The sequence below is a fragment of the Diadema setosum genome, chromosome 1, assembly GCF_964275005.1.
Source record: "Diadema setosum chromosome 1, eeDiaSeto1, whole genome shotgun sequence".
Lineage (NCBI taxonomy): Eukaryota > Metazoa > Echinodermata > Echinoidea > Diadematoida > Diadematidae > Diadema > Diadema setosum.
The window spans coordinates 2,563,201-2,575,806 of record NC_092685.1 but is presented as its reverse complement, the minus strand read 5'-3'; the positions used below and the strand labels follow the sequence as shown (position 1 = coordinate 2,575,806).

General features: G+C 41.4%; 1 protein-coding gene across 1 annotated transcript in view; it reads left to right on the top strand.

Moving 5' to 3' along the window:
• Window positions 1-12,606, top strand: part of LOC140233175 (dual E2 ubiquitin-conjugating enzyme/E3 ubiquitin-protein ligase BIRC6-like) — a 66,611-nt gene that overhangs the window by 17,335 nt on the left and 36,670 nt on the right. Inside the window, exons 13-25 of the mRNA XM_072313295.1 lie at window positions 36-187; window positions 627-1,097; window positions 3,115-3,277; window positions 3,823-3,993; window positions 4,597-4,716; window positions 5,352-5,606; window positions 6,163-6,575; window positions 7,238-7,440; window positions 8,203-8,421; window positions 9,075-9,186; window positions 9,768-9,982; window positions 10,402-11,144; window positions 11,259-11,407. Of these exons, the coding sequence (XP_072169396.1) occupies window positions 36-187; window positions 627-1,097; window positions 3,115-3,277; window positions 3,823-3,993; window positions 4,597-4,716; window positions 5,352-5,606; window positions 6,163-6,575; window positions 7,238-7,440; window positions 8,203-8,421; window positions 9,075-9,186; window positions 9,768-9,982; window positions 10,402-11,144; window positions 11,259-11,407 (3,386 nt within the window). The remainder of the gene's footprint in view (window positions 1-35; window positions 188-626; window positions 1,098-3,114; window positions 3,278-3,822; window positions 3,994-4,596; window positions 4,717-5,351; window positions 5,607-6,162; window positions 6,576-7,237; window positions 7,441-8,202; window positions 8,422-9,074; window positions 9,187-9,767; window positions 9,983-10,401; window positions 11,145-11,258; window positions 11,408-12,606) is intronic.

Sequence of the window (12,606 nt, the reverse complement as noted above, 5' to 3'; positions counted from 1 at the left end):
TTTTTTTTTGTCTGTGACTTTGACTGGTTGTGTAGGTCAACAAATCAAGAACATCTCTTTGAGATTGTGCTACCTCGGGTGTGTGCCGTGGGCCACATTGATGTGAAGTTCAGCCTCCTACCATTGTGTAACACCCCACCAAGGATCCAGGTCACATTGCTGAAGCAGAGTGAAAAATACAGAGCAGGTACTGAACTGAATTTCAAAGAGCTAAAGGGATCTTACTCTGGCATGAAACCATAGCAAAGTGATTATAACTGTGTGGGAAACTTTAGGTTATTGTGAAGGCAGCAAGTTGAAGAGGTTGTTAAAGAATGGTTATGGGAAGAAATAAGACCTTGAAGTAAAGCCAATCTAATCATTTTATCAAAACACACCAGCAGGACTATTAACATATAAAATTATTTGTGCTATAACTCCGCAGACAAGTAGACCGGACAACTACAAGTTTGTAAAATACATTTAAACAAATTTATTATTTCACCAATTAGGTGAGTATTTTCTGTGGTAAAGAAGATTATGATTTTAATGAGAAATAGTATTTTCAGTTTCTGTAAAGAAGTTGTTGCAGTTTAACAGATGTAATGCTTGCATCCATTATCTTTTTGTGTTTGATTGAATTCCAGGTGACAGGCAAAAGATGAACATCAACTCTACCCCTGTCGACACACAAATCAACTTCAACATGAATGCTACTGCAGGCACTCAGCCAGCGGAGGCCAAGGAGCAGAACTTGGACCCCCCTGATCTGCCCCCTCCTTTCCTTGGTGAGGATGCTGCTGGGGTGGAGGAGGCAGGAAGTGGGGCCACACCACAGTCCCAAGAGGCGGGGCCCTCGGTTTCAGCTGAGACCAACTTTACCCCAGCCTCTCCCCTGCTGGAGTCCTCTTTCCTCCAGAGGCACCAAGAAGACATCCTGTGTGGTCCATGTGGCCTGGAGCTCTTTGTGGACACGCCCAGCCACGCAGGAACGGTCATGCTGACCAGTAGGGACTTGATGCTGTGTAAGGGACGGTCCTTCCTCCTCCACATCTGGGCCTGTGATGAAGGGGCAGAGGCCAGCAATGGCAGGACCAAGACTGGTCCAACAAGCTCAGGTATTCACAATGTGTTCCATCTTAACCTAGGAATCCTAATATCTGTCTGTCTGTCTACCTACCTATCTATCTATCTATCTATTTATTAGCTCACCTGAGCCAAAGGCTCAAGTGAGCTATTGCGATCGCCCTTCGTCCGGCGTCCGTCGTGCGTCGTGCGTCGTCCGTCGTGCGTAAACTTTTTACATTTTCATCTTCTTCTTGAAAACCCCAAGACCGATTTTCATCAAACTTGGCAGGTAGCATCCCTAGGGGGTTAGGAACTCAATTTGTTAAAATGGGCACCATGCCCCACCCAGGGGGCCCCCAGGGGGGCCCAAACCCCCCAAAATTAAGGAATCTGTAAAAATCTTCTTCTCTAGAACCAGAAGTGATAGAGCTAAGTTAATACTATGAGTTAGTACATTGATGACAGTAGTTTCAAGTTTGTTCATGGCAGAATCAGGGGTGCCCCCCTTGGGACCCAGGGGAGGGGGTGGGGAGGGGTCCTAATGGGGCCTAAATTGTACATTTTCATCTTTTTCTTGAGAACCCCATGACCAATTTTCACCAAACTTGGCAGGTAGCATCCCTAGGGGGTTAGGATCTCAATTTGTTAAAATGGGCACCATGCCCCACCCAGGGGCCCCCAGGGGGCCCAAACCCCCCAAAATGAAGGAATCTTTTAAAATCTTCTCTAGAATCAGAAGTTATAGAGCTAAGATAATACTATGAGTGAGTACATTAATGACTGTAGTTTTGAATTTGTTCATAGGAGATCCAGGGGTGCCCCTCTTGGGGGCAAGGGGGGGGGGGTGGTTGGGAAGGTCCAAATGGGGGCCTGAATTGTACGTTTTCATCTTCTTCCTGAAAACCTCATGATGGATTTTCGTCAAACTTGGCAGGTAGCATCCCTAGGGGGTCAGGATCTAAATTTATCAAAATGGGCACCATGCCCCACCCAGAGGGCCGCAGGGGGCCCCAATCCCCCCAAATTAAGGAATCTTTAAAAAATTGGGCCCTTATTGTACATTTTCATCTTCTACTTGAGAATGCCTGGTCAAATTTTAGTAGAGCTGTGAATAAAAAGTGACTGCGTGAAAGGTGAACTTGCGATACTCAGGTGAGCGCTAGACCCGCGGGTCTCTTGTCTATCTATCTGTCTGTCTGTCTGTTTGTCTGTCTCTGGCTGGCTGTCTATCACAGTGTGTTCCACCTTAACCTAGAAATCCTAATATCTATCTGTCTGTCTGTCTGTCTGTCTGTTTGTTTGTCTGTCTCTGGCTGGCTGTCTATCACAGTCTGTTCCACCTTAACCTAGGAATCCTAATATCTATTTATCTGTCTGTCTGTCTACCTACCTATCTATCTATCTATCTGTCTGTCTATCTGTCTCTTGCTGGCTGTCCATCTGTCTATCATCCATCTATCTTTCTTCCTTTCTGTCTATACATAAGTAAGCCAAATATGATACTTACTAAGGAGTTGTATCATTTTCACAATTCCTGCAGTGAATCAAGTTAAATGTGCATGTGTATGACAATTTTTTATCTGTGAAGTTATATCATGGCACTATAGGGCCACTCATTTCTATTTTCAGTTTACAGTATGTTGCAGAGTTGGTCACATTGTATACCCACAAAAGTTGATTCAAATTTCTGCGTGCGGTATGGCTGTCTGTTGGTATGAAGCACTTTTACCTTAATGAAGTTTGCAGGTTCTAACAGTGAAGGCCAAACTTGGCAAGTTATTGTATAAGCATTCCTGCGTGTAATATATCATGTCATATTTTTTTCATGTTAGGAATCATCCACTGGAATTATTTTAGTGAAGTGGATTATGCAACACAAATAACAATTGTACTAATGAATGGAATGTGACTGTTTTATGATCTGACATTTACTGCAATCCGTAGATCACTGTCACCATCACAATCACTCTTCACTACTGATATGATATTGTTTGATTTTGTTTGATATTTGACAAGTGGATGAAACATGTGTTTGATGTCACATGACATGTGTTTTTCATGTCCTAGGTACAGGCTTTATCCCTCAGTTCCACACAAATACGGACATTGCTGACCGTCTGACCACCGTCCAGCTCCGCAAGGACATGGAGAAGTACACAGGTTGTGACTGGATCCAGGAGCTGTCCATCACTGTTTGCAAGTCAAAGAAAGTCAACCTTAAGAAAGAAAAGTGAGTCATGACTGTGTTACGAATGCAGCATTTAGGCAGTGGCTTGAATGATGTTATGTACCTATAGAAATCATTTTACACATGAGCAATTTTAAATACTTTAACTTAATGTACTCCTACCAAGTTAGCTAGTTTTAAAATATATTGTGAATGAATAGCCAAAAAAAGGTTTGGTTAGGTAGAGATGATAAGTGACAGTTCTCATTCAATGAAATGCCTTTATCATTCCTTTTGTCTGTTCAGATAGACTTTGAATGATGAAATTATGAAAATGTATGCCCCTCAAAGTTTTGTGACAATGTGGTAAAAATATTGAATCTGTATATTTCATGACAATTACATTTATCAATAAACATGAATTAGTAATCAAACTAAAATTCACAGTTTTATTTGATATGATAAGTTATGGTGAAGTAGGTCAAGGGTTATATAAGACTCATGGTCATGATCTATCTGCCTTTATAACAATAGGACAAGTGTGAATGGAATGATGATTTGATACCTGCTGAATGATAAAGAGTATATCAACTCATATCTTTTGACAGGTTGCAGCGAGCTCTGATGGTTGAATCTGCAGATTTCCACCAAGAGCTATTGAATGTGGTTGTGTCACCGTGCTCTCCATCACAAACCATCTCAATCTATCGGCAAAAGCAGCTTCTTGCATTTGATGTACTCTGCTGGATTGCTGGTGTTCACATCTCAGAACCAGAGAGGTATGCCTGCCTTTCTGATACAAGTTTGTTTGTTTCTTTGTTTGTTTGTTTTTTCACAAGTGGTGTACATGTTTGTCAATTTCATGCTGTCTCATATAAATTGTGTAAAACAGTAGCAAAGTTTCATAACCAGGAAATTTTCACAGACCCACATGGAAAGCTGAGTAAAAAGGAACTTGGGTGACAGAGATAATATACATGTATGGTTGGTTATCCTGCAGAGTTTTGTTTTCGAAAGAAATTTCTTATTCTGGAAAAGGTCAAATGTTTAATTTATTTTTAGCTGAAAAGCATACAAAAAAGAAACTATTTGATATTAATATCTTAATCAAGCCACACAGTGTTGTAGGTATACATCTCATTTTTCTATTTTTAGGGCTTGAAACTGATATGCATGCAAATGTCAATACATGATACCTAGAAACACTCAGCAGTAGTGATCCTATCATTCTTTAAAGGTGAAACTGATGAGGACGACAGTATACAGAGATCGTAATACTGCAGCATTTTTATTTTGGAGGTCTGTATCACAATCAGCTGACACAAAATCAGGTGGAATGGGTGAAATATCTTGTTGATATGATGTCCTATTCGTTCCCCCAGACCCATTGGCCTGGTGGAGGCTGCTCAGCGCCTCCTACCAGATATCGTCAGGATTTGCTTCCTTGAAGCTGAGAGGAGTCTAGCCCACAAGTGCAGCAGATTCTTGGTCTTGTGTCTGGGGTAAGTCTGATCATGGATCACACTGTTAATGATTACTTAGCATTTTGTGCACACTATCTACATACTGTACAGTGGACTCCCGTTATAACGAAGTCCTCGGGACCGGCAGTTTTCTTTCGTTATAACGAAATTTCGTTATAACCGAATGAATAAACAATAAAAATACATAGAGTTGATAATGTTGCGGCCCTAAATTTTATTTCGTTGTAACCGGAATTTCGTTATAACCGTGTTCGTTATAACGGGAGTGCACTGTACTATACATTTTATTCTATGTCAAATGTCAAATGCCATTTTACTTGGTACAGAGTTTATATACTTTTGTTAGACAAGCAGTCTGCTTTTTAAGGTACTACTCTACACATATATTCCTACTGTATTGTTTTATTGCTTTTATTTGATAAGAAATAAACATGAATTGAATTGAATGGAATGACATGGAATGGCATTGAGTCGAGTTGGGTTGAGTTGAGCTGAGCTGAGCTGAGCTGAGCTGAGTTGAGTTGTTTAGTTGAGTTGTTGAGTTGAGTTGAGTTGAGTTGAGTTGAATTGTGTCAAGAGACTACACATACTGACTGTGGCATACAATGATAGGATAATACTCAAGCTCTCCCTCCCCTCCTGTCATAACACAGATGTGCCAAGAGGAGCCAAAAGCCCACAGTGGCTGCCTCCTTCCAGAAGGCTCTCCTTCAGGCCCTGCTGCACTGGCTGCCTACTGTGGCCTGTGCCCCTTCCTCTGGCTCTATCCACTGGTTCTTCATCATGCTGGGACTGGTCAAACAGTCGGACTTTGAGGCCACCAGTGGCAAGTGCATGGCGATGCTGAAGGCTGCAGCCAGACAGCTTGATGAAGCAACCTTGCCTCAGCACATACTCCTCAGGGCTAAGTGAGTCTCAGTGTTCAAACGTCTTTATCTCTCAAAGCATAGCTTGATGAAGGAACATTCACATTCCTGTACAGGCACTTTGTAAACAAGTTGATTAAAAGGTTATTCAAATCAGCAGCATTTGTTAAAAAACAAACAAAAACAGAAACAAAAACAACATGAAAATGCAAACAAAAAGTAACAGCAATGACAAAATGAACAAAATAAAATATATCAAAGGAGATTGTCAACTACTGGAACAAATTTCAGTTCAATAACATATGCTATTCAATATATCCTGTGAAATTTGGGCATCTCATCTTTACAGTCTTTCATAGCTAAAATGATCAAAATGTAAAGAAAAGGTTCATGTTGATTGAAGGATAATGTTCATTCTGAAGAAATTGTAATGATGTGTAATTACAGGATGCTGTTAAATGTTAAAGGCAAATCTGACTTCTTGGCACTGATGTCATACAAATGAGGTTACTGGAATACAATTTGATCTGTTATATGGTGAAGAAGTCATGCTGATTTTTGGAACTTTCAATAATCGTGTGCGACTCCATCCCCACAGATTTGGATTTTATGGCACACCACTGGAGCCAATTCTCTTTGATGTGGAACCACCCCGCCCTCCTTCAAAGCTGGAGTCGACGGGTCCCTCCACCACCTCCGCCACAGGCACCACTGCCTCTGGCTCTGTACCCCTTCCACAGATATCCTGGACTGGGGCGGGGCCGTACGGCTCCCAACAGGGCCTGCCCGTCTCCCTGGGAAGTGGTATCTTTGACATCGGTGGTGATATTGGCAGCAAGGGAGCCGGTCTGAGGGCCCGCGGCTCTCTGAGTGGAATCGTTGGGGCGGAGAATGGAGACGGCTCCCTGACAAGTGGGGGCTACTTCATGAAGGGTCTCCTGGAGGTGGAACCACTACACTTCACCTGCTGTGGCATGAGTGATGGAGCTCACATAGAACGGATCAGTGGTGGTATGTGCAATTTGGCACTGCTCGCTATAAAGCCAAATTTTTACCTGAATGTTTTCAAATACTGTCAAATCATCAATTAAAGTTATCCTCGAGAGGAGTAATACATGGACCAAACATGGAAAAACACACATTTCATGAAAGGCATCAGTCAGTCATTACTCATGACGTGTCGTGTATGGTATAGATTATTATCAGTGGAATCCTGTGTAGCTTACATAGTCTCACTATTCTTTGTTTTAGGTAGTACTTTATTGGTTGGAAATGTCAAGTTCTATTTAATTTGCACACTGGTACTTCTTTTCAAGGAGAATTTATTTTTCATTTTAAATAGATTAACCTGCAAGTGAATGAGGCATTCTTCCTCTAGTGTATGTCATTATATGCAATTTCATACTTCTTTCATTTTAAAGAACTGGTTAAGATATGTCTACCACACTAACTTGCTTTGTCAACATAAATAGATGTGCACAAATGAAGTGATCATTTGAATCTCTTTGTAACACATGCATTAAAAAGTGGAGCTGTTTGAATTTATCTAGCTTGACAGTAATATCTGATTTGGAAGTTTATGTATGTTCTGGTGAGAAGTTGTTATCTGGCGTCTACTACAGTGTATCTGGCGTCTACTACAGTGTATAATTCTGCTTCCTGTCGTGTTACAGGAGTCCACACCACTGCCAACATTCCGTCGGGAGCAGCCGGGGCAGGAGGGACGGGCAGCATGTCCCAAGCAGGCAATCCTCCAACACCAGCGTACCTAGCAACGCTCACCAATGCCATGGCAACGGCAGAGAAGCAGCTCCAAAAGCTGAAACAGAAGACCAAGGCTCTGGTCACACTGCAAAAATACAACTACTTTCCTTCTGTGAGTATTGGGTACTCAGAATATCAAATTCTGATTATTCATAGTATGGCTAGGAGAGATTCTGTGAAACCAAAAATTTTTGCGTACGTGAAACTTTTGCAAATTTTGTAAGGAGCCAAGATTCGTGAAAGTAAAATGCACATGAAAGTTTTTGTGTACACAATGTATTAAATGCCAGTTGCAATTCTTGAAAGTTTCATGCTGCAATAAAGGCCATTGGCTCCTATTTGTGAAAGTTTCATGCCGCGAATGTGTCTGGTTTTATAGTGTGGTAGCCTGTGTTGCAGCACACAGTAAAATGAAATTTGTGAAGTTATAAGGGAGTAGATTGCTAGCCCAAGTTTGTGTTGTCTTCACTGATGTTAAAGTGTGACATCTCCCATTAACTTGATTACAAGAACTTGAAGGCTTACATTGTTTTGTCTCTTTCGATGTGTTTATACTGAATCTTGATTACTATCACATTATATGTATGGCTACTCATAACTGCAGAATTCCTAGAAGGTTTGGTGACCAACTAATTATGCTTGGTTGTGGTGGGTTTTTTTTTGTGTAAAATTGCATATGCTTATATTATAGTCTATGCATGAAATGTTCTAAAATATTGAAATGTGTGTTCTTCTGTCTTAATAACAATGATATGAGTAATATCAGCACTTCATCATTCTTTTCACAATTTGGCCATATCACCATTTGACAAAATACATAAAGTAATGTACCAAGCTCAACCTTTCTCTTTGCTGCATTGTCTCATTGCACCAGTCATCTGCAAAGAATGGCGGGGAGCCGATGCCCAAGAACTCTCCCCTATTCATGACCCCGCCCATCTCACCCCCTACTGAGCCTGCTGGACCGGTGAGCCAGGAACAGCCCCCTCTAGTGTTCAGTCTGTCTGATACTGAAGAGATGTACAACATGCAGGCACAGCCTGGTGATAGCACTCAGGCAGGCAAAGGAGCAGCAGACAAAGCTGGGAGCAAGGTACTTAGACAAAATGCTGTAAAAGTGGAAATTTTCCCCCCTTTTGCAAGTCATGAAACTTGTGCAAACATAAAAGCACATTTTTTTTTTGCTTATTGCATGTAATGCTATTTTATATTTTTGATTCCGCAGAATTTAAAGTACCAAAATTCATCTTACCCTCACGAGTGTGAAAAATTGCTTGCATGAAATGTCCACTTTAACAAATAGCTTACGGATAAGGGTCATATGTGATTGATTACTATTAGTGATAGAATGCACTTAAAGAAGGAATGTAGATTTGGGATGGAGTCAACTTTCATAATTTTTCAAAGGACTTGAAATTTTGAGCTTTATTCCCCAAGTTCATTAAGATTTTGTAATGAAGATGATAAATTTACCTGCGAGTAGGGATTTGAAAACTGCTGGTTTATTGGCATTGAGTGCTCGGCAGGTGATGGAAAGGAGTGGATGTAGAGATGTTGGAATAACATAGCTAGAAATCAACAAAACCGGTGCACATTTTATTTAGAGATCATGCTTTTCTATAAGAAGAGGATATTGTTTGCATTGTAATGATGAGTTGGCTATGTATTTGGATGATGATTGGAGAATGACGATGGACCTATTGAATTAACTGGAAAGCTTGTACCCATGTTACTGTTATATTCCAGGGTGCAGCCAAGTTTGAGATGGAGGAGGGTGTCCCATCAAGCGCCTCCCTAGTGCGCAATCTTCTCCATCCCCCCTCCTCCCACATGCTGGTCATTGAGAGAATGCACTCTGGTAAGAACCTATCAGTCAGGTGTGAATCTGTTTACACCCTTTAGTGATCACACAAGTTGGTTATAATATATGAACAATAAACATTGCTTTGTCATGCGTTAGCATGTCAGGAAAACAGAAGCACAGGTTGTCTGTTTTGTGTCTAAGTATCTGAGGCATCTGATGCAATAACACTTGATGATATTTTGCTTTTGAATCAATTGAATTATTGTTCCCAGAATTTTTTAGCCAGAAAATGTACTCATCACTTCAAATACACCAGGTGATGAATGTATCTGTGTTATGAATCATCAGCTGCATATCTTGTTATTTGATGAATGTACTCATTTAATGTGCAGAATGGACCAAATTTTGTTTTTCCTATAATAATTATATCAATATTAAAATGTTGTTTTGTGGTCTGCCATCCATATGTTAGATCTTATCATCAGCTTTTATGATGAATTTCATTGTGTTTGACAAAATAATGCTGCCTTACAAATGGAGGCAAGGACCTGTAGATGTTGTTAAATGTTATCTAATGACCCTAAACACTCTGTTGTTCAGCTACTTGTAACAATCTTTTTCCTTCTCACTCACAGGTGCCAGGAGATATGCAGTGCTTGACTTTGGACGGCCGATTGTCCTTACCGACATCTACATTCCAGCCTGCAGTGACCTGACATCCCTGTCAGTGGACATCTGGACCCAGGGGGAAGAGGTGGACGGTCAGCGGCTGGCTGTAGCCATGGACATTGAGTCTCGGGACCTGGTCCTCAACGATCTTCTCCCACCTCCTGTGTGCAGATACCTCAAGGTATGTTGAGGGCTGAAAGGCTCTAAGACTGATCAGGGGGGTGTTTCATCAACGTTTGTCGGCGCTGACAACTTGAATCACCATAGTAACAGTCAGTGACTAGAGCATCTCAGCCAATCAAAACCAAGGATTTTGCTGAAATTGGTCAGCGCCGACAGTTGTCGGCGCTGACAAGCGTTGATGAAACACCCCCCAGGCTTCGCAAGTATGTACTGGAATCAGTTCATTACCTGTGACTGCTATTAACTTACACAATCGTTAAGTGTTGATTTTAATTATAGGAACTGCTTGAAGAGTTTCTTAAGCGTAAGCGTCTATTTTTTGTTGTTGTTTTTTTAAAGATAATGAATTACGAGAGTGCTTATAAAGATTTGATTATACAATTACTTCACTTCAACAAAACTACTTGTTATTTCCAGATCACTGTCGTGGGAAATTATGGCAGCAACAATCCAAAGTCGAAAGTTCCCCTCGGAGCATTCTATGGCCACTCATTCATCCATGTGGAATCAAACCAAAGAGACTCTTCAGATCCCGCATTGATGGAACTACACAAAGAGCAGTATGTGGGACTGGCTACGGCTATACTGGATGACATCCAGTGCAGGTATAGTCTCGCCACCAGCCGCTTGCAAAAACTTCTACAAACTTTTGCAAGTTATGAGATGGAGAGCCAGATGGATGGGACATTTACTCAGTCACGGGAGAAGGCAGACAGGAATGGCAGTATACGCAAGGCTTATGTTGAGTGTGTGCAGCTTCAACAACAGCTCAATGTCGTCCAACGCACAATCATCCGCCTTCGCCAGCACCGCCATCACTCCTCGCACTCTATATCACCAATTACAAACCCCACACTGGCCGTTAGGAACACGTCTACAGATGCCCTACGGATCATGTGCGAACATCTTCTGGGTGCGCTTCTCAGCGTCACTCAAGGAGCCGTGTCGTTACCATCCTCACTCTGCTGTGCTCTGGACGCCGAGTCCTGCAAGTCGATCTTCAAGCACCTCTGTGTCATGGGCACGCCTCGGCTGAGTCTCCTGACAGGCACCCTGCTGGTGAGGGTGTGTGGTTCACGCCACTGGTGGGGGGAGTTCTTGGCTTCAGCTCTCAGAGAGTTCTTCCAGTCAGACCAACCTACAGTGTTCCCTCAAGACAGGTGAGAATAATCACATCACTGCCCTGAACTAGTCATGATACATTACTCATCTCCTCCTTGAGATGTTATCTATGGGTTTGTATTCATTAATTTCTCTTTGTCTCATTGTTGCAGAGTATTTCTACTCTTGACATCACTTGGGCAGACCTCGCTGGCATCCAGTAATGCCAGCAGTGTGCTGGAACATCTTCTGGGCTTGCTTACTGAGCTACTCTCCCCTCTGTTAGGCAGTCAGTATGCCACTAGTTACGGTACACCAGAAGGTAAGTACAGTCAAACCTGTCTTAGTGACTAGGGGTGGTATTTTAAAAATCTTCCTAAGTTTCTTCTTAAGTTTCTTCCTAAGTCAGAAACTTAGGAAGTGCCTAGGAAAGACAGAATTGGTATTTTGAAAGTTTTTCCTAGGCACTTCTTAATGCAAATTAGGCCATCCTTATCCCCACCCACGTCCTTTCTTAAGCCAATACGAAATGCCGTATCATAAGGAACTAACCAATGACAATCGCATATTACTATGACGTAGGGTCAAATACACGTATGCGTGGCATGTCGCCTTTCTCACGCGCATTTCGCGCATCAAAGTACATGTGCGCGCAGTGAATGACAAGTGCGCCTATCACGATGTTTGCAGCTTGCTATTCTTAACAACGTATTTAGGACGGGTGGAGCTTTCCTAAATATTTTCCTAAAATTCTTTCCTAAGTGCATTCTAGAATACCAACTTCTTCCTAAGTCAGAAGTTTGCATATTCCCACCCCTTCCTAAGTTTCTTCCTAAGTTTAGGAAAAAAACTTAGGAACAGACTTAGTAAGAAACCTTGGAAGATTTTCGGAATACCACTTAGGAAAAAATCCTGACTTAGGAAAAAATTTCTTTCTGGGAAGGATTTCAGAATACCACCCCATATGTCTGTAGCTACCACCTGCCATATACGGCCACTAAAAGAAAAATTTCCCCAAGAGAAAAGCAGTGTTAAAGACCCTGTATATAGTAGCCACCTGTCTATGACAGCAGCTCTTTATGTCTGCCTTGGGTGGCTGCTATGGGCAGGTTTGACTGTTGATAGATTCTATTGATGGTATCCCATGTTTACAAATAATATGTACATATATTTGCCAAGTTGTTTGTTAGAGCCTCATTGTCTTACATTCAGTTACTGCTGTGTATTTTGGGAGACACTGGCACCGTAAATACTGAATGGACATTTATAGAGATGTATTCGTATAGATTAAGACATAAATTCATACAGGGAGAGAGGCTGCCATCAACTATCAAGCACCTTCTCAGGGTGGAAGACTTCTACATTTTCTTGTCTTTCTCTTAAATTGGAATTTGTTGTGTCATTGCCTTTTTTATTTCAATGAATTTGTTCAAATATTGTGAAAATTATTGTCACTTACATTTTGCACGTTTATTTTGTAGATTTTTGCTCAAAATATTTATTGTTATTTCATGTGTAAGT